The sequence below is a fragment of the Brienomyrus brachyistius genome, chromosome 5, assembly GCF_023856365.1.
Source record: "Brienomyrus brachyistius isolate T26 chromosome 5, BBRACH_0.4, whole genome shotgun sequence".
NCBI classification, from domain to species: Eukaryota; Metazoa; Chordata; class Actinopteri; order Osteoglossiformes; family Mormyridae; genus Brienomyrus; species Brienomyrus brachyistius.
Window position 1 is genome coordinate 34,836,346 of NC_064537.1, and position 21,299 is coordinate 34,857,644.

Consider the following 21,299-nt stretch of genomic DNA (forward strand, 5'->3'; position numbering starts at 1 on the left):
GACACACACCATTGCTACCTATTGACGATTTGGCAACTCGACTTCACCTTAGCATGTTTTTAGATTGTAGGGTGAACCAAATAATCCAGAGAAAACAGTATGACAACACACAGAGAACATGCATACTCCACACTTTTAGAGCTGGGGTGGAGACTCAAATTCTGGTGTCCCCCCCCCCCCATAATAAAAAACAAATAACATCCATCCATTTTCCGAACTGCTTGTCCTACTGGGTTGTGGGGGGTCCGGAGCCTATGCCAGAAGCAATGGGCACGAGGCAGGGAACAACCCAGGATAGGGGGCCAGCCCATCGCAGGGCACACTCACACACCATTCACTCACGCATACACTCCTATGGGCAATTTAGCAACTCCAATTAGCCTCAGCATGTTTTTGGACTGTGGGGGGAAACCGGAGTACCCGGAGGAAACCCCACGACGACATGGGGAGAACATGCAAACTCCACACACATGTGACCCAGGCGGAGACTCGAACCTGGGTCCCAGAGGTGTGAGGCAACAGTGTTCACCATGCTGCAGCACAAATAATAATAATAATAATAATCGATACTTTTATTGTCCCCGTAGGGAAATTGTCTTTACGCCTCCCACAACTTGCTCTTTTTTCATAGGGGAAGTTGTCTGCGAAGGGCTGCCACCCATAGCGGTGCCCAGGGAGCTGGGGGTTAAGGGCCTTGCTCAAGGACCCACAGTCTGAGGCGGGGTTTGAAATATTATTATTATTATTATTATTATTATTATTATTATTATCAGAAGAAGAAGAAGAAGAAGAATGGGGCAGCATGATGGCACAGCTAATGGCACAGCTCACCAAGGATTTGAGTCAACGTGTGTGGAGTTTGCATGTTCTCTTTGTGTTGTCCTGGGGTTCCCTCCAAGTTCAACAGTTTCCCCCCACAGTCCAAAAACATGCTCTATCCAAAAATAATTGCCAAGTTGTTCATAGATGTGAATTGTGGGTGTGCCCTGTGATGGGTTATTCCCTGCCTTGTGCCTGTAGCTTCCTGGATAGGCTCCAGACCCCTGCAACTGAGAATAGGGCAAGCAGGTATACAAGCTGAATGCATTATAATGGAAGAAGAACTGGAAGATATATGGGATGAATATCATGAGTGAACAGTATGGGACACTCAACAGAAATCAAAATGTTTAATTACTCTTCATTTATGCAATAACACAATGGATTTATCTATCCAGGCTTAAAAACCTTTATGACTTAGCTATTCCACAGCGCATTGCCCTACATTACTTTAATCTACCCCATATTTATGTTTATACCCTGTTACATGAATTATTCTGTCGCGTTTAAGAAGCATTATTAGCGACAATCACCTCAGTAATAAAAATGTGCCTTCTATTGTTCTTACTGCGTCATATTAGTAACGGCAGAAACAATAACCAAATACCTTCAACAGTAATTTCATGAATTACAATACATTTCGTTTTTTTGCAACCAAAGGATAGTAAGAGGAAAATAAGCGCAGTTAGCTTGAGCTCTATTGTTAAGGTTATTGTGACGGTGAGACATTCTGCGCAGCGCGCCTGACTGCAGCTGCCCGTGCAGTGCATCACGGTGCTCTCTCGTCTGTCTCCTCTCAGGACCCGTCGATATACCCACAATCCCCCGCGCAGAGACAAGATGGCGGACACTCGCGACCGCAGGAGAACAATGTTTGGGCTTTAAAAGACTCAAAGGAACGGGTGAGGAGAACGACTACGAATATAAAAAGCAGATGATGGTCATGTACCGGTAAGCGTGTTATAAAAAGTGAAAATATAGTGACTTGAGGTGAAGAGGAATGCGGGGAAATGGTCGAATAAAGACGGGGAGAGATGCGACAAAGCGCAGCGCAGTAGCGGGGAAGCTAACTGGCGTCGGTATAGCAGAATGCCACCGGGGTTCAGCATCATTGTTTCGATTGTGTGCCGAGGGCCGTTTGCCCTGGATGGGCTTTGCTGCTCGGCGCTGGCGGCTCCGGTAATGCCGCGAAGCGAGCTTCACATTTATTTTTGGGCGATATAAGGTTTATTTGCATTAATTAACCACGAAAACAGTGTTTTAAATTTATTTTAGCGTGTTTGTTCGTTGCTGGGAATGCAGTTACACGTACAGAGGTATCGACATTTTGTGCTTTATATCGCAGATTTGTCTCGTTAGTTGGCAGGATATGTGCTATATAGCTAAAAAACATCTCTAAATTACATGCTTCCTCCATTCGGTTGAATGGTTGTTTTTTTAATCTCTCCCTCACCATCAGCGTTTATGCTATTTGGAATACATGAGTATGTAGATTATCCCAGATGGTGTATTTTTTGTTATCCAGTGTACGATGTAATTGTGAATCGTCGCTCACTTTGTTTGACTGAAAGGTTTTACATTGTCGAGCTGCGTGATAGATGTGGATGATTGAATTGTCTGACAAGATACTTTCCAACCCCGTATTATATGATTTACAATTATATTCTTGGTAGAGTAGACGTACTTTAGTTTCATTTTCTTGAAATGTGATTAGCTAGACAGGTTAGTTGGTGCTAATTGCACGTTTGCTAGCTAGCTGGTCACAGAGCAAGTAGTACAATGGGAACATCAGAATAACCATTAAGCCAAACCAAATGGTCGCAGACATGCTGCGTGAGCTCGACTGATCTGCAGATACATGCGATCAGATTACTCGCGGACTAGTTTTAGTAGTTGCTTCTAGGCTGTGTAGGTTGCTGTATTTTGAAAAATTTTAAATGAATGGACTAATAAAGTTTTATTAATGTGTATCAAATTTCACTACAAAATTGCATTGATTCAAGGAAGTCTTTTTGGCACCTCGTGTATTAAATTGTGTGTGTTTCATAGTGTGATTTATATTTTAAACGTTTCCAATTCCAAGAATTGTGCATACGGTTATAGCTTCATTCGATATTTGGCTTAATTACTCTAGTTTTATGTATATAAAAAGACGGGCTTTTGAGCTTTGCTGGTTAATTTGGGCAAAGTATTAGTAATAAAAGCTATCCTTACTGTGTTTGAAAAGTTAAATATATAAATAATTGTGACAAGTAAAATGTTGCTGGCTGCAAAGAATGTGGTTTTGTGGTGGTTGTTCTAAAGTCATTTCTGGCAAATACTATCATAGCTTTGAAAAATCATGGTTCAAATACTAATGTCAATACCGTAAGTGTCCATTTCATTGTATATGTGGTTTGCTTAGATCGTTTCTATAAATCCATGTGTTCTGTACTGGCTTGCCCTGTGCAGGGTCACTGAGGTTTGAAGTCTATCCCTGAAGCAAGGGGCACAAGGCAGAGAATAACCCAGGATGCGGGTGCCAACTTATCCCAAGACACCCATATACATTCACACTTGCGGACGGTTTAACCATTTCAGTTCACCTTGGCATGTTTTTGAACTGTGGGTGAAAACCAGAGAACATGGAGGAAACCCCACAACGTCATAGGGAAAACATATATTTGCTTGTCATACTTGAACATTTATTTCTCCCATGGCATACGTGGGGACATATATTTTGTCTGAGAATCGTGATCATCAGCATGAGAACTTTTTTTAAACCTCTAGATTACTCAAATCTGATTTTTACTAATACATCCACCTAACACAGTAATAAAACTTGGTTTTGCTTTCATACAAGCAGTAGTTTGTAATTAATCCATGTAATTTCAGATATTTGCATATTTATGGATTTAAAAGGTTATGGAGTTTCAATAGAAACCATTTCTTGCTTGGCAGTGATTTCTTTTTATATTGTTAATAACTTTATGGAAGTGATGGACTAGCATGAGGATGGGTAATGCCATGCTGCACTGTCATGAGGACCATAAGATGAGTGCGTGTGAGCCATAGGAGTGGGATAAGTGCAGTAGGGTTCATGGTAACCGGGCCAGAAAGACTGCCTGCATGGTTTTCATGATTTTCTCATTTAAGGATGGTAATTTTTGCGGATGGAGCCTTGTGGCTATTCTTTTGCGTGACTCATTTGCACACACTATATTCTAGGGCTGGGCAATATATTGATATAATATTGCACGCACAATAATCACCAGATGACGGGCAAAACATTTGCCCAGACGCCAGCTTTTCGATACTATACCGGCATTTATTTATGTCCACAATTTAAGCAGATTAGCACTACACATTGTGAACCCATAAGTTAGTATAAACTTGGTATTTCATTATGTTAAATTTGGTTAGCGGAGCACACCACATACTGGTTTGGTATACTATGGTTTGGTATACTTCAGTGCGATACACACTGAAGTGGTGGTGAAGCTCAGCAGCCACGATATCTTTTAAAAGAGGAGATCTTGTGGATAACAAGGTAAAAAGACTTCTGTTGTGTGCCACTACTTTTTGTGGTTTAAAGTCTGACACATTAATTAAATGTAAGGATATGCCAAATTTATACTGATTACTAACTTTTGGGTGTCATATCTCATTAATATTTTAGCTGCATTACTAATCTGTTTAACACATTGTGGGCATAAATGTCTGTATAGTACCAGAAAAGCTGGCGTTTGGCCAAATGTTTCGCCTGTCATCTTAATCCCGGCTGGTTGTTGTGCATGCACGGTATATCACCCAGCCCTACTGTAAACTTTATATTTAATTGTCCATATTTAAATAGCCTGATTATCCAAGTTAAGACCTTCTAAATCCCATTAATCAGTGAATGGATGTATTAATTTTAGGATTTCACATGCCCACCTGGCTGATTTTCTGTCCATTTTAATTGCTGCTTGTATTAACAGGGATATTTTTGTTCTGCCACTTTTTCCTTTGCTCTAGGTTGTTCCTTTGGTAGCTCCTAGTAGTTATCCTGACCACAAATCACCATGAGTATTATCCAAGACAAGCTGAGCAACGAGTTCCTGCGAAACGGGGGAATGGAGCCCAACTTTGCACCCAGCATGCTCATGTTCAGCCACCTGCCACCCGTCACCAGCTTCACACGCCTGGCAGCGCAGTCCGTCATGCAGGACCTGCCACAGGAAATGATCCTGAAGAAGGAGCGCAACTCGCCTGACCACAGCGGCAGCTTCATACACTCCATGGGCATTAAGCAAGAGAAGATGACTGAGCACGACTACCGTATGGCCCACTATGGCAGCGGCATGGGAAAGAGCACCGAGCTGCTGGAGATGTCTCTAGGTGGCCACCAGAACCTGTTGGTGCATGATCTCAGCCTCAGCAATGTAAGACCCAAGGCAGTCAGTAAATGAGCCATTGTTGTATGCCACACTTTGATTTTGTATCTCTGAAATTCAGAGCTCCTTGTCTTCTGGGTTATCCCCTCGATTAGGTGTCTTTTTTTGGTTCAAGTTGGTTAATTTTTTATGTGGTAACCAGTCGCCTTGTCACTGGGCCATGCACTTTAGTCTTGTAAAACACCTAAATATAGGAAATATATATACTCAACATCAAACAAGGATATATTTTCAGAGATTACCATTAAATGTCTTGAAATTGAAATCCCTTAGAACTTCTTCAGTAATATGAATTTGTTCACTGTTTGTTCAGTGTCTCTTGCTTAAAACAAAACTGTCTGAAGTGAGTGATGCTGCTTAATAGAAGGTTTAAAGTCTGTGTTCTGAGTCCTGCTATTCATGGCTGTATGTCCTCCTTTTGACAGATAGGGTTTGCACCAATGTGCCAACTGCCACGGTCAACCCTTAGGAAAGAGCTGCTTCTATTCATTGTCTTGTATATCTATAAGCAAGAATGATGTGCCTTGACTAGCAGTAACATCAATATTTCTTTCCCATAGTTTGCCTTCTGTTCTGATAATGCTCTGGTTGTTATTGGAAGTCTTAATTTTTCCCATCTTCTGCTTGGCCTTTAACAGCTATCAGGTAGACTTGCAAAAGATCAAAAAGAGTCGTCTGGCAGAAGAGGTCGGAAGTCCAATGGTGAAGAGTTGGAGGGCAAAGCCAGGAGGAAACGCGGGGATTCGTCAAAGGTATGGCTACAGTGCTGTGCTCGGTCCATCTTGGCGATTTGTCGTGCCTATGCAGTGTCTGTGCTGTTCCCTCACCTTGTGTTCTTCACATGTCCTGGCTGCAGTCGATGCTGGATGGTGAGGGTGGAGCCTTGTCCCCCAACTCCAAGCCGCACATCTGCGAGCACTGCAATGCAGCCTTCAGGAGTTCCTATCACTTGCGCAGACACGTGCTCATTCACACAGGTAAGGAGCTCCCTCTGCTACATGGTGCTTTAGCCTGCATCTTTGCTATATTTCAGTACATCGTCAATGTACTGTACAGTCATCAAACTTCATGGTGCAGATTCATAAGCAAAGATCTCCAAAAATGATCACGGTGTCTGTCTCTAAATGTGAATCCTGGCAACTTCCTAAAGATAAGATATTCGCCCTGTGACTTTTTTTGACTAGTGTAAGGTAAGAATACTTTTGCTCCTTAATAACCATTTTATCCGTTTTAACTCCTCGATATTGGAAGACTTACTAAGAAGGCACATCATACCTTACTGAACTGCTTCTACCCTACCAGCCTCCCCGAAGTCTTAGATCTTCCTCCATTTGGCGCTCTCCTCATCCCCCCTCCCATATTACATAGCTATGGTGTCTGTGCATTCTCCTGTTTAACTCCCCGCCTTTGGAACTCACTCCCTACTGCCATTCGTTTATCGATCTCTGTTTCAGATTTTAAAACCAAGCTAAAAAACCTTTTTGCAAAGGTATTTAACCTTCCCAATGCATAATGTGTTATCTGTTTTTTTGTGTATTTTCTATGTATGGGTCCATGTAAAAGCGCTATATAAATAAAATGCATTATTTTAATTAAGTGCATTCCTAGTGGTATATTATGAAAACAGTAATTCTGTATTGTACAATCACACCTGTTATGCCACAGTGTGTGCGGTAGAAAATATCAATTAACTAGCTGTTATTTTCTGCTTTTCTTTCAGCTTTAACACCCAGTGGTTAATTATCTGAATCTTATTATAGATTCTCATCACTCCTGTTCTGTAATTTTAATGTGGAAATTGGAATGTGGTATTTTTGACTGCACAGGTGAGCGGCCTTTCAGATGTAGCCAGTGCAACATGAGCTTCATCCAGAAGTACCTTCTTCAGCGGCATGAAAAGATACACAGCGGTGAGATTTCAGATTTGTTCAGTCGTCTGTGTGACTCCTCGTAGTAACATCAGCTCCGAGTAGCTAGAAAGGACCTTTTGCCCTAAGAATAGGACTGCACGATATTGGTATGTTTTAGATATGAGTGATTTAAATAGCAAGGATGAAAAAGAATACAATTGGCTCGGAGAACATGAGCAGATAAATGTTTTAAAACATATGATAGATCATCTATAAAGGAATTAATATAATATAATTCATATAAAGGAGCAATATTTTAAATTGCAAATCTTGCTGTTTTGTGTCCTATGACACTCGCCAAATCTTATCACAAAGATATTTCAAAATTATGTATTTCAAAATTAAGTTGCTTTTGAAAATACTGTAGTGCAATATACTTTCATACTGTCTGAAAATTATGAAAAAGCCTGATCTCAACCCAGCTGATCACATGTGAGAATTGTATGTCCATAACATAGCGATGTTGGTATTAATATTGCATTTAGCCAAGCTTTAATTGTGACTGACAGTCTGCTGTATGTGTAGAGCCTGCATTACAAATCATGGTAAAATTTTATCAGACAGACTTGTGGATTAGTCATGGAAAATAACTGCAAGTTTTCCTTTTGTACCAGGCAGAAAAAAAGTTGTAGTTTGATTTAATTTCCTTCACTTGACTTTGCACATCCTGCGACGCGATTGTTGCGCATGTTTGCACATCACGATGACAATGCTGAAATGATATTTTGTGCAGCCCTACCTGAGAGCCCTTGGTGTCATTCCATCTCTAGGCTTCTTTTTCAGTATCCGGCTTTAACTTCCCCTGTGGTTCCTTTTGTGACCCCTGCAGGCGAGAAGCCCTTCAGCTGTGATCAGTGTAACATGCGCTTTATTCAGAAGTACCACATGGAGAGGCACAAGAGAACTCACAGTGGAGAAAAGCCATATAAATGTGACACCTGCCAACAGGTTAGCAAAAAGTGGTTTGTTTCCAGAAAGAATCCTTATTGGTTTAATTGATCCCCTCCTTAAGTGGAGGGTGGACTTTGTTCTCACATTAGTGGAGAATGTAATGTGGTTCTGTATTGTCTGTGATGTGTGTTTTTCCTTTTTTTTTGTTCTCCAGTATTTCTCCAGAACCGATCGATTACTTAAGCACAAAAGAACCTGCGGAGAAGCCATAAAAAAAGGGCTGGAGCCTGGGATGATGGACCTCGGGGTTGGTGAGGCTGGTTCCAGCAGCTACTCTATCACTCAGGGAAATGGCACTGTTTCTGGCCGCAAAAGGGTGAGGTCCAAAAATGCCACTGAAGCAGGAGAGCGCAAGAAAAAGAAAACTGGTGACACACAAATGGCTGGGGGTCTTGGCCTCCAGGACTATGCAGTCGAGGTCCCTACGGTATCCTCAAACAGCAACTTACCCAGCCCCAATATGCACGACCAACATGGTCGTGCTCCCAAGCTTGTCTTTAAGAAGGTTGGACGGAAGGGGACCGACAAAGGTCTGGTCCCGCTTGAGGAGTCCTCCAGCAGTCCTCATGGGCAGAAGCTGCTGTCTCAAAAAGGTGACTCCATGAACCTTGCTGGGAGTTCAGGAATGGACCACATAGGGCTCCTGCAGGGCTCTGTCGTCAAACAGGGCCCAACCAGCAGCAACTATGATGATGCCATGCAGTTTCTGAAGAAGCGGCGGTACCTGCATGCAGCTAATAGCAACAGTGGTGGTGATTACGGGTCAAGCGTGGTGCACATGCCCTCACAACAGACAGTGATCCAGGGTGTGATGGACAGTGAGACACCCTTGAATCTTCTAGACTCGCCGATTAGTGGCGACATCAAGCATGACAAGTCGGGCATTCCAGACGAAGTGCTCCAGAGCCTGCTAGACCACTATTCTCAGAAGCCTGACGGCTCCCACGATGTCCCCTTTGACCTTAGTGACCAGCATGTGGAGCTTCATCCCTCTGCGGGCACCCCTGAACTGGGCCAGGAAGAGGACTCCCCCACCTCCTCTGGAGATAAGACTGTCAGCATGCACGAATACTCCAAGTTCTTACTGCAGGCCCTGGAGCGAACCAGCCACAGCAACACCTTCCCCCTCGGCCCAGGTGGGCCTTTCCCCAGCCTGGTCTCCAGCAGCGGCCAGCCTGGCAGCTCCCTTTTCTCTGAGAAACAGGTCTACACTACTTCCCCCTTAGAGTGCAGCTTTGGCCCGTCTGTTACCTCAACCCTTTCTTCTTCCTTGCCAAAGTCCCATTTTGGGATGTTGGCGGGCTCAGGCCAGCCCAGCTTCCACCTGAGCAGCCTGGAGTCCCCCCACCAGCAGCTGACACCCTCCCAGGAGCTCACTGAACAGATCGAGAAGCAGCACTCACCCACCTACCAGATTACCACTCCAGAGTTATCTAGTCAGAAGGGGCAGCAGCCTAAGAGAAGCACGGCTGCTTCCAGCTACCAGCTTGCATCACCGGACCTGACCCCGTTGGATACGTCCAAGGGTCTGGATGTTCGGGGCCCCTATCAGATTGAGAATTTTGCCCAGGCCTTTGGGTTCAAATCAGGTGGCAGAGTCCCTCTGGCTTTCAGCAGTGATTCTAGCGGAGAGACTGAGCACAGAATTAGGACTCCTGTGTCAGAATTCTCAGGGTACACTAGTTTGTTAGCTGATGTCAATGAGCCAGTTAGTACAGGATCTAAGACCCCAACAAGCCAAAGTTACAGGTAAGGTCTGAGATAGATGGACCTAGTTGGAGGTTTTGTTTTGTTTTTTATTTTACTATTAATATTTTTTTAAGCAAGGTTGTTTTAATTACACTGCCAATAAATGTTTATACAATATCCCACCAGGAAAGGATGATGGCCTCCCTCAAATGCAATTTTAATTTTTTAAAACCTATTTAGTCGATTTCTTTAGTGTAGTAGTACTAGTAATAGCAGTAGGTATGGTTGTTACGTTAAATAGATTAAAATAGAGGGTAGCTGAATACTAGCTTATTTTTCCATGAACCTTTGTGTTTTAGCAATCAACAATTGTATAATAATAATTATTATTAGTAATAATAAACATAATGGCAGGGAATAGCCCAGATTTGAAATAGCAAAAAATGCCTGTTACAAGAATTGAAAGTATTACTCAGGAAAAACGTGTACTAAGGAGAATTTATTATAAGAAGTGGTAAACAGTCATTTTAGAGGTGTATGTTTAAAACTACAGAGAAGCTTTGTGAAATGTTTTGCCCATTCAGAAATGAATGCAGCCAGTAATTGAACTGGCCCATGTTAAACTGACAGCCCTTCCGCCTAGTCATTTAGAGATCATGGTACTCTTTGGTCAATGTGAAGCGGTCACATTTTGTTCAGCAATGGCCACTTGACTTAATTTTTTATTATTCTACCAGGGAACTCTGTGGTCAGTGAAAAGGAAAAGTGTAGAATTGTATTGTGTTTTGGCCCCTTTGGTCTAGTGATGATCAGTCCCACCTGAGCCCATATGTACACAGACCCAGGGGGTGTCTGGACAGGCAAGATGTTGCCTTTCTGAGGAAATGCCCTGTCAGCAATAGTAGTGATATAGGATAGTGAAGGAGGTGCTGGGCCCCTCATTACCCACTGAGCAGCCTGCTAGGTGTCTGCCGCTCTCACCCAACAAGCACTTTTAATGCTTTATTATAAAACAGGGGAAACGGTGAACCGAGTGACAATGGATGAAGCAGACGAGTAACTTTATTTGCCATGCTGGTTTGAGAAGTGGCGCCCAGCCTTAACTTCTGCTTTAGTGCGTAATAGTATTTCTGTGCAAGTGTCGCTTGAATGCTAAGTGGGTAAAATTTCTGAACAGGATCTGGGCCAGTTTATAAAGTGTAACAATCTGTTTGGAAATAAGGGACAGGAATATGTTTCCATGGTCATTTTTTGTAAATTAAGTGGCACCCGGTTTTGGTGTTTGAGTCCTACCTCTGAGCTAAAGTTGATACCCCGGACTACTAAGCAGATGCCCAGATGAGCCTGTGGTTAATTTAAAATAGCCTGGGAATCTTTAGAGGTTAGAATACGTTTGTCAGCAGACTTTAATTTAGTCTTGTTTACCTTTTATAAATGAGTTAAAAAAAAAAAAAAATGTTGATTCATGAGCTGACTTTGTACAGGTTATAACCATGACCATGACTTGGTCTTCCAGTGTTGATGGTTGACTGTCTTTGAAATGCAGAATTTTCCCTGTGGAATGGCCGTCTCCATACCCCGGTCTCCAAACAGACACAGCTGGGCTTGTCAAGCCCGTTAATGTCATGGGGAACACAGATTTGACCACTCAAAAAAAAAAAAAAAAAAATAAAAAAAAAATTTTTGAATCGCCTATTATATACCTCATATCACTGTTAAAGCCTAACCAGGGACATACATTCATGTTTGTAGCAAAAATACTGTAGTATGAACTCAGCATATTGTATATCCATATTACACCTTTTTTATGTAAACAGTGTTTACAGTAATGGAATGGAATATGAATGGATTTGTTTAAAGTATGCTTTGGTCTGTAAAGCATTAACACCAAGCAGTGTTGCAGTCTGTATTCGCATAGTTTTTTTTGACTTTCTATTTTAATATTATTTAGACCAGTTTTGTTTACAAAAATGTTCAAAAACACTAATGTGTTTTTTTTCTTTCTCAGATATGCATGAAATGAGAGGTTTTGTAGGACTTTTGCTGGTTATCACTGTGCCACCAAATTTTTAGCAGATGTTTTTGTCCCTTATCTTTTTTGCTACTTGCTTATTTTATTCTAGATTCTCGTGACATGATTTGCAGGGCTGTACCTGTTGGATGAAATTTATAAGTGATTAGGAAGAATAAACTATCAACACCTCTCATGCTGTTTTTGCCTCCCTTTATAACCTACCAATGCCGAAGTATGTGAAGAGCAGGTTTCAGGATGATCAGTTTTCTTCATGCATTTACCATTTAAGGCTCTATGTACTTGTGCTTACCATTAAAGAGAAACTTTACTGTTCGAATGTGAAATAATGTTTTTATGACTCTTACACTGTACTTTTCTGGCGGATTGTGTGTAGCTTTTGTATATACATGTCTGTGCCTCGGCAGTTCGTATTACTGTGACAGATTAAATCTGACGCCACCCACATGAACATCACATCTTTACTTTTTATGATTTGAAGCTAGTGAAAGAGGAGCTCATTACTTTGGTGAGGCAGATTCCTGCACTTGGTGTGTAAAGTGTGTTTTCCCTCCATATTGTTTGGCACAGACATGTTTTTACTTGATTTGCTTCTGTACTCCACAGTTTTAATTTTCTAATTGAATAATGTACATGTGATTTAAAGTGCCCATTCTAGACTTTAAGGGTATTTGCCTACAGTTTGGTTTTACCATATAGACACCATAGCACATTTAAGACGGCTCCCCATCTGTGGGATATTTGGCTTTCACATGTGTTTGAGGTTACTCATGTTTAATTGCATCATTAGTCAAATATAGAGACTACAGTGTAAGATGAAAACCATTAATTAGCCACAAAAATGGTATGGTCAGAATATAGTTTGCCAAAAAGTACTTAAGAGCCGGCAGAATTCTGGCAATAGGTCTTGTGGAGAGACCAAGATTAACCTTTATCAGATTGATGGCAAAAGCAAAGTGTGGAGATGAAAAGGAACTGGCCGAGATCCAAAGCATACCAGCTGATCTATGGCACAGACAGTGGGGGTATGATGGCCTGGGCCTGTATGGCTGCCACAGGCCCTGCAGCTCATATCGATATTGATGATGGAACTGCTGATGGCAGGAACATCTTATCTGCTCAAATGTGAGCAAATGCCTCCAAACTCATTGGAAGGCACTTCAACCTACATCAAAACAATGATCTCAAACATACTGCTAAAGTAACATTAATTTTTCAAAGTGATAAACCTAGAAATGGTCTTTAATGGTCGTCAGTCGCCTGATCTAAATCTTATTGAGCATGTATGCCATATACTGAAGAGAGAACTTAAGGGACTCATGGCTGCAGTAAAGGCCTGGCTAGGGAAGGTACTTGGCATAATACTGCATCAAAGTACTAAATGTGACTGCTTTAATATATCTATCATTGCTAAGTCCCAAACATTAAGGTTCCCTGAAATGGGGGAAGCTATATATAGAAAGTGCTGTAGTTTCTACATGGTGAAACAAATACATGCAAATAGTTGTATTAAAGTCTAGAATGTGCATTTTAATCAGGTGTGTATTGTTTGACTAGACATTTAAAACTATGGCGCACAGGGACAAGTGAAGAAAAAATGTATCTTTGTCCCAAACATTATTGAGGGCTTTGTATACCTCCAACCACTGCTTCAGTTACTTCTTGATACAAGGGTCAAAACACACATTGGAGATGATATCGGTCTTATAAATGTTCCTATTCAGTAATCTAGAAAAACTAGCATGCAACAAAATGCCACAAAGGTTTAAGAAATAACGTGCATTCTGAACACCACAGGTACCAGTTTGTATAGCCGAAGTGTCCAGCACATATCAAAGAACAGGCTCTATCTCCAGCAGGATATATTAATCACGAAACCCAGCCCTAATTGAGGATAAAATGTAATCCAATCCAATCTTAACAGTCCGAATAGTCACTGACAAACTTAAAGTTGCTCCAGGACATTGCACATTATTCTCGCTAACATTCATGTCTGCAAGGTTAATATGGGTTGCATTCTTCACAAAGGGTTGAGAATTGTGCATTGCACTATGCAAATAATTTAGGTCATCCCATGTCCTTTTTCTGCCTTGTCATTCATTGTTGAACATTTAATGATGTACCTTGGCTGACGTTCGGGCAAGCAATAAAATTTCGTAATCTGGTACTTTTATGTACACGCTCCCTGACCTACGTCCTTAATTACAGTACATGCACCTGAAATGCACATGTGAGGTAATAAATTGATTTAATGCAGTTGACTTTTTTTTTTTTTGCTTGGTCAATAAAACACTCCAAAACAAACAAAAGCTGATTGTAAGTGTTAGTTCATGTAGCTTATCTTCTTGCATTCATTCTTTTCCTCTTCCCTTTTCCCTGTTTCGTGCAACTTTTTCTATAAATGATGCAGTAATGGATTGCCACACACTTGTGAAGTGCGTTGGGGCGTTTGTGTTGTGAAAGGTGCTACACATGAAAATAAATTGAATCGAGCTGATTTTCAGTCATCCCTCAGAAATTCTGGCAAACTGTCAGGTGCTCAGGAGGGGGAAGCAGGGGCCTATGCTGTTTACAGTAGGGATGGAGTGCTGTTAATCTGATCTGGGGGTATAACTGCAATACTTTAGAGGAAGCAGAGTTGGTGGACTTGGAAAAGGGCTCACCCATCACTGGTGACTAAAGTCTTCAGTGGTCAGGCTCTGGATGTTAGGCTGTCTTGACTGACTCACCAGCATTGCATGGAAGTTGGGGATGGTGCCTTTGGACTATCAGACTGGAGTAGTCGTCCCAATCTTTAACAACGGAGACCAGAGGATGTGTTCTAACTTCAGGACTGAGAAGGTCAATGCCAGGCCACTGAAGAGGAGGGTCTGTCTGTTAGTTGAGTCTCAAATCGAAGAGGAGCAATGCAGATTTCTTCCTAGGTGTGAAATTGGGGTGGAGTGGTAGCTCTGAGGCTAGGGATCTGTGCAGCCAAACAGAAGGTTGATGGTTCAAATCTTGTGAATGCCAGGAGTGAGTCTACTTCAGTAGAACATTGAGCAAAGCTTGCAATTCCTTTATCATGGGTATGATATTAACCTACATCCAGCCTAGCAAGCAGGTCCTCTAACTTCCAGGAAAAAAGTAGGGCTGGTGGCAGGATTGGCACTCCAGCTAACAGAAAAATGCTGTTCTGTTCTATCTGACCTAGTGTGGTGCTGAGGTATCAGCTGCAATCAGGCTGTCATCCTGAGGTGGTTCATTGTGTGGTAGGTGCAGCAAAATACTGTATCACATGCACTCTTTACCTCCTCATGGAACACTGGACCCTCACAAACTGGAATGATGGTGATTGAAAAAACTATCAGTCTGCGTGTGTTTTGTGGACTTGGAAAGGGCATACAACTGTGTCACTGTGGGGGTTGCTCCAGAAGTATGGGATCTGCTATTATGGGCCTTTCGATACCAGTATTGTAGCAAGAGTTTGGTTTGGATTGCAGAAAATAAGGGCGCTTTTCCATCACACCAAGTACCGTACTTTTGGTACATTCCCTTTTCCATTGACTTCCATTGACAGTCGAGTACCAGTACCAAAATTTCCAGTACCAAAAGCGCCAAAGCAGCTGGTATACTTCTTTGGCATGTTGGTGCTTTGAGGTAAACCCATCTATGAGTGATTTAAACAGCAAGGATGAAAATGATTATGATTGTCTTTGAGAATGCATGCAGCACTTATGCAAAAGTAGTAGAGGTAAACTTTAAACATATGTTGGATAATCTATGAAAGGAATAATAATTAAAATGGCAAATCTAGCTAAGGTTTTTTTTCTGACATATTAAAAATGTTTTAACGAAACTTTAACTCCCTGTGCTATAATTGAAAAAAATTCAGAACTGAAAGTAAGAAAAAGTTTGATCATAATCTAGCTTACTAAAAATTGCATGTGCATAACATGCGATGTTGGTATTAATGTTGTACATCGTCCAGCTCTATAATACACTACAGGCATTTTTCTAATTCAGTACAAAATAACCCACCTCCCGTTGTGATGTCATTTGGTTGGCTGTACCAGTTTTTACGCCAGTGGAAAACCAACACCTTGGAGTACCGTACTTTTGGTACTTCCCAGATGTACCAAAAGTATGCTACCTGGTGTGGTGGAAAAGTCATACTTGTTCCTGGTGGGTGCTGGACTCCATCAGGGCTGCTCTTTGTCACTGATTCTCACATGCACTGAAAAGAAGTGTCTGGGCATCCCTGCTTAAACTGCTGCCATGTGACCTGGACCTAGAGGTAGAAAATGGATGGATGGAAGGATGAATTGAGCTGAAATGATCAGAGTAAGAATCAAACATTTGTGAAGCCTAATCACAAATGGCTTCACAAATGATATTTTGGTGCATTCAGGGATGGTTTTGGTGCAGGCGAGGATTGGGTGGGGATGGTTGTGGTGCATGTGAGGATGAGGTGGGGCTTGATATCATCCCAATGCAGCTCTCCAAGCTGTACAATTCAGCCGATTTCCCTGACTGACTAAAATGAATAAACAATTAAGTACAGTTAACAGGAAATTATCTGGACTGTTCCCTCTCGTTTGTAAATTTCTTATGTTCTTATGTTCTCCATGCTTGTGATCTCTAATAAATAAACAAATAGAAATGTTAAAGTATAATAAAATATAACAAATAAAATATAATAAAGAGTTTCTTAATTTTTTTTTTATATTTATTATATCCTGATCCATCCCATTTTCTCCACATTACTCCGGAGTCATATCGTCACTTTTAAATTTCTTTAAACTATGTTTGAGATGGACATCAGTTTGTTACTGTACAGTCATGGACGAAATGATCTGCACTCCTGGAATTTTTCTAGAAAATGCACCATTTCTCCCAAAGAATGTTGCAATTACAAATGTTTTAGTATACACATCATTATTTCCTTCATGTGCATTGCATCAAAACAAAAAAAAAAGCCAAATTTGACATAATTTCACACATAACTCCAAAAGTGGGCCAGACAAAATTATTGGCACCTTTTAAAAATTTTGGGTAAATTGTTTATTTTCAAGCATAAACTCACCTGTAGCAAGAAACAGGTGCTGGCAATATAGCAATCACACCTGAAGCCAGTTAAAATGGAGAAAAGTTGACTCAACCTTTCTTTTGTGTGTCTGTGTGCCACATTAAGCATGGAGAACAGAAAGAAGAACAGAGAATTGTCTGAGGACTTGAGAACATAAAATTGTGGGAAAATATCAACAATCTCCAGAGATCTTCATGTTCCTTTGTCCACTGTACGCAACATAAACAAGAAGTTCACAACACATGGCACTGTAGCTAATCTCCCTGGATGTGGATGGAAGAGAAATGATGAAAGACTGCAACATAGGATAGTCCAAATGGTGGATAAACAGCCCCAATCAACTTCTAAACAAATTCGAGCTGTTCTGCAGACTCAGGGTGCAACAGTGTCAGCTCAATCTATCCGTTGACATCTGAACGAAATGAAATCCTATGGCTGGAGACACAGGAGGACCCCTCTGCTGATACAGAAACATAAAAAAGCCAGACTGGAGTTTGCCAAAATGTACCTGAGGAAGCCAAAGTCCTTCTGGGAGAACATCTTGTGGACCGATGAGACCAAGGTCGAGCTTTTTGGTAAAGCTCATCATTCTACTGTTTACAGAAAACTGAATGAGGCCTATGAATAGGGTGACCAGATAATCCATGTCAGGGAGGACACATTCAGCTACTTCGGGTTTTACAAACCACTTTCAAACTGAAAGACTCCTGTGCTCGGCTAAACAGTTGAGCTCTTCTTGTGCTTTGACTGGTTTGTTTCCTTGATTGAAAAACTCATCCAGATGTTTCTCATTAACATTAGTGACACATGCATGATTGTAGGAGACTAACCAATCAGCACACAGCAAGAACTCAGTGCTGAAGTGAAACTCAGGTCCTTTTAATTGAAATGGTAATTTACAATTCCTGTCTTATCTCAGACTGTCCTTCCTGACATTGATTACCTGGTCACCCTACCTACGAAGAAAAGAACACAGTACCTACAGTCAAACATGGTGGAGGTTCTAGGATGTTGTGGGGATGTCTTGCTGCCTCTGGCACTGGATGCCTTGACTGTGTGCAAGGCATCATAAAATCTGAAGATTACCAAAAGTCTACCAAAAGGCACAATGTAGGACCCAGTGTCAAATAGCTGGGGACAAACATATCTCTAAAAGCACCCAGAAATGGTTGAAGACAAAGCGCCGGAGAGTTCTGAAGTGGCCAGCGGCGAGTCTGGAACTAAATCTGCTTGAACACCTTTGGAGGGATCTCAAAATTGCTGTTTGGAGAAGGCATCCTTCAAATCTGAGAGACTGAGCAGTTTGCAAAAGAAGAGTGGTCAAAATTTCCAATTGAGAGGTGTAACAAGCTTGTTGATGGTTATAGGAAGCGATTGATTCCAGTTATTTTTTCCAAAGCACGTGCAATCAAATATTAAGTTGAGGGTGCCAATAACAGTTTTTGAGTTTTGTGTGAAATGACCTCAAATTTGGCTTTTTTTCTTGTAACACTTCTCTGAGAGAAATGGTGCATTTTCTGGAAAAATTCCGGGGGTGCCGATAATTTCAGCCATGAGTGTAGCTGCTTGTCTTGTACTCTCCTCCAAAATGTCATAACTCACTATTATAAAAATGTTTATATTATTTGATATACATTTATATGGAAAGTTGTTGGTGACCAGTATATGACCTCCCATGCTGCCTGTTTTCCGATATATCTTTGTAGTAATTTTTGCATTGCTTATAGTGATATACAGTGCCTTGCAAAAGTATTCAGTCCCTTTGACATTTTTCAGGTTTTTTTGCCTCACAACCTGGAATTAAAATGTTTCTGAATCTGATTTTATGTGATGGATCTGGACAAAATAGTTCAAAGAAGTGAAATGAGAAAAAAATATATATAAAAAAGAATTACAAAAAAAATTTAAACTGAACATTGGCATGTGCATATGTATTCACCCCCTTTCTCATGAAGCCCCTAAAAAGTCCTGGTGCAACCAATTACCTTCAAAAGTCACATAATTAGTGAAATGAAATCCACCTGTGTGCAATCTATGTGTCACATGATCTGTCAGTATAAATACAACCCAGAGGCTGCAACACTACTAAGCAAGAGGCATGACACCATGAAGAGCAAAGAGCTCTCCAAACAAGTCAGGAACAAAGTTATTGAGAAGTTCCAGTCAAGGTTGGGTTCTAAAAAAAATATTCAAATTTTGGATGATCCCCCAGAGAACCATTAAATCCATCATCTTCAAATGGAAAGAACATGGTAGCACAACAAACCAGCCAAGAGAGGGCCGCCCACTAAAACTCACAGACTGGGCAAGGAAGGCATTAATCAGAGAGCACAGAAACAAAAGGTGACCCTGAAGGAGTTGCAGAGTTCCACAGCAGAGACTGGAGTATCTGTCCAGACCACAATAATCCATGGAGCTGGGCTTTATGGAAGAATGGCCAGAAAAAAAGCCATTACTTAGCGTTAAAAATAAGATGGCATGTTTTGAGTTTCATAGCCAAAAGGTATGTGGGCGACTCCCCAAATATATGGAGGAAGGTGCTCTGGTCAGATGAAATTAAAGTTGAACTTTTCGGCCACCAATGAAAATGTTATGTCTGGGGCAAAACTAATACATCCCATCACCCCCAGAACACCATCGCCACAGTGAAACACGGTGGTGGGAGTATCGTGCTGTGGGGATGTTTTTCAGCAGCAGGGACTGGGAAACTGGTCCGAGTCAAGGGAAAGATGGATGGTGCTAAACACAGGGATATTCTTGAGCAAAACCTGTCTCAGTCTGCCTGTGATTTGAGACTGGGATAGAGGTTCACCTTCCAGCAGGACAATGACCCGAAGCATACTGCTAAAGAAACATTGGAGTGTTTAAGGGGAAACATTTAAATGTGTTAGAATGGCCTACACAAAGTCCAGACCACAATCCAACATGAAGGAGCTGGAGCAGTTTTACCTTGAGGAATGGGCAAAAATCCTAGTGGCAAGATGTGGCAAGCTCATAGAGACTTATCCAAAGAGAACTGCAACTGTTATTACTGCAAAAGGTGGCTCTGCAAAGTACTGACTTTAGGGGTGGTGAACAGTTATGCACGCTGAAGTTTTCTGTTATTTTGTAATATTTGTTGCTTCACAATAAAAAGAAGAAATACATCTTCAAAGTTGTAGGCATGTTCTGTAAATTAAATAGTGCAAACTGTCAAACAAACCATTTTAATTCCAGGTTGTGAGCCAACAAAACATGAAAAATGCCAAGTGGTGTGAATACTTTTGCAAGGCAACGTATGTGTATGTCCCAAAAAAGGCAGACACATTTTTTTTATTGTGAGGAATGACAGGAGATGATCATTTCCAAGTTAGAGTTATGCTTTGAGATCGTAGAGGGCAAATTTCCTCTACGGCTGATTATGTTGGTTGGAGATACAGCACCTTCCCTTCATACTGGAAAATCGTTATGCCTTCCATATTACAGAGAGTATTTTTAAAATTGTCTTTCATGGATTCACCTTCATTAGAGAATAAATGGTTATGAACAGGGATGATAATCTTTTATTTGCTCTCACTTCTGTTTGCTATCGTTATAAATTTCTTTTGTTGACTTGCGCAAGGTAGTGCTCAGGATCATAGAGGGATTTTTTCAGAAGCCGAGATAACACTTCTGAAACTGTTTAATTTACATATACAGTGTTTTTTAAGAACAAATTCAGTCTCAATTTTCAATGTTCAAAATATGTTGAGCAATTCAGAATGTTCATTTTAATTCCTAATAAACAAAAAATTACTTACTGTAGCCAAAATACTTAAGTTAATGTATGCATTTCACTTTAACGCCACTAGATGGAAATGATGGTCCTCACGTACTTCAATTGTCCTATTGACTTCTACTGTGAATCATTACTTGGATGGAATGATTAATATCTGAGCTGGAACAGAAATAAGCATACCCTGTACCTTTGTAAGACTGCAATTGTGAAATACAGAAGATAATGATAATAAATATTATTCATTCCCTGAATTGTTGTATTTGTAGCACAAATGGCAAGACTTATAACCTTCACATTTATTTGTCAGACATTGTCCAAAATGACAATTAAGTGTAAAAACCATGGGAAACCCGATAAAGTCTCAACTTCCTGAATCAGCAAATTGCTCTACTAAAATATTCACCATGTATAAATCGGCCCTTTTAAATACTAAGCCAGTCTATATGTCTTAAGCTTCAATATCAGCATATTGCTGTGGAATATTTTGCTTAGATTAAGTTTTCACTTGGTGTGCCATTCATACCACATAATACCACTATGATAGGCTGAACTCTGTAAATATAGATTTTAAGATTAATAATTGTTTCTGCAATCTTCTTATCCCAGTAGTAATGTGTGATATGCTGTGAAATAGAACAGTTTAGAATTGCTTTGCCTG

At 40.9% G+C, this 21,299-nt stretch overlaps 1 protein-coding gene across 3 annotated transcripts; it reads left to right on the forward strand.

Moving 5' to 3' along the window:
• The first annotated feature begins 1,581 nt into the window (after nt 1-1,581).
• znf281b (zinc finger protein 281b) lies at nt 1,582-12,131 on the forward strand. Of its 3 annotated transcripts, none has more exons than XM_049013099.1 (7): nt 1,582-1,770; nt 4,816-5,222; nt 5,873-5,986; nt 6,091-6,210; nt 7,051-7,144; nt 7,974-8,092; nt 8,250-12,131. In XM_049013099.1, exons 2-7 carry the CDS (start codon nt 4,863-4,865, stop codon nt 9,846-9,848), a joined length of 2,406 nt encoding a protein of 801 aa, XP_048869056.1. In that variant the 5' UTR covers nt 1,582-1,770; nt 4,816-4,862; the 3' UTR covers nt 9,849-12,131. The 3 variants fall into 3 exon arrangements, with proteins under 3 accessions (XP_048869056.1, XP_048869058.1, XP_048869057.1); XM_049013101.1 differs by having other exon boundaries at nt 1,583-1,770; nt 6,091-6,211; nt 7,061-7,144; XM_049013100.1 differs by having other exon boundaries at nt 1,605-1,721.
• Nucleotides 12,132-21,299: the final 9,168 nt, after the last annotated feature.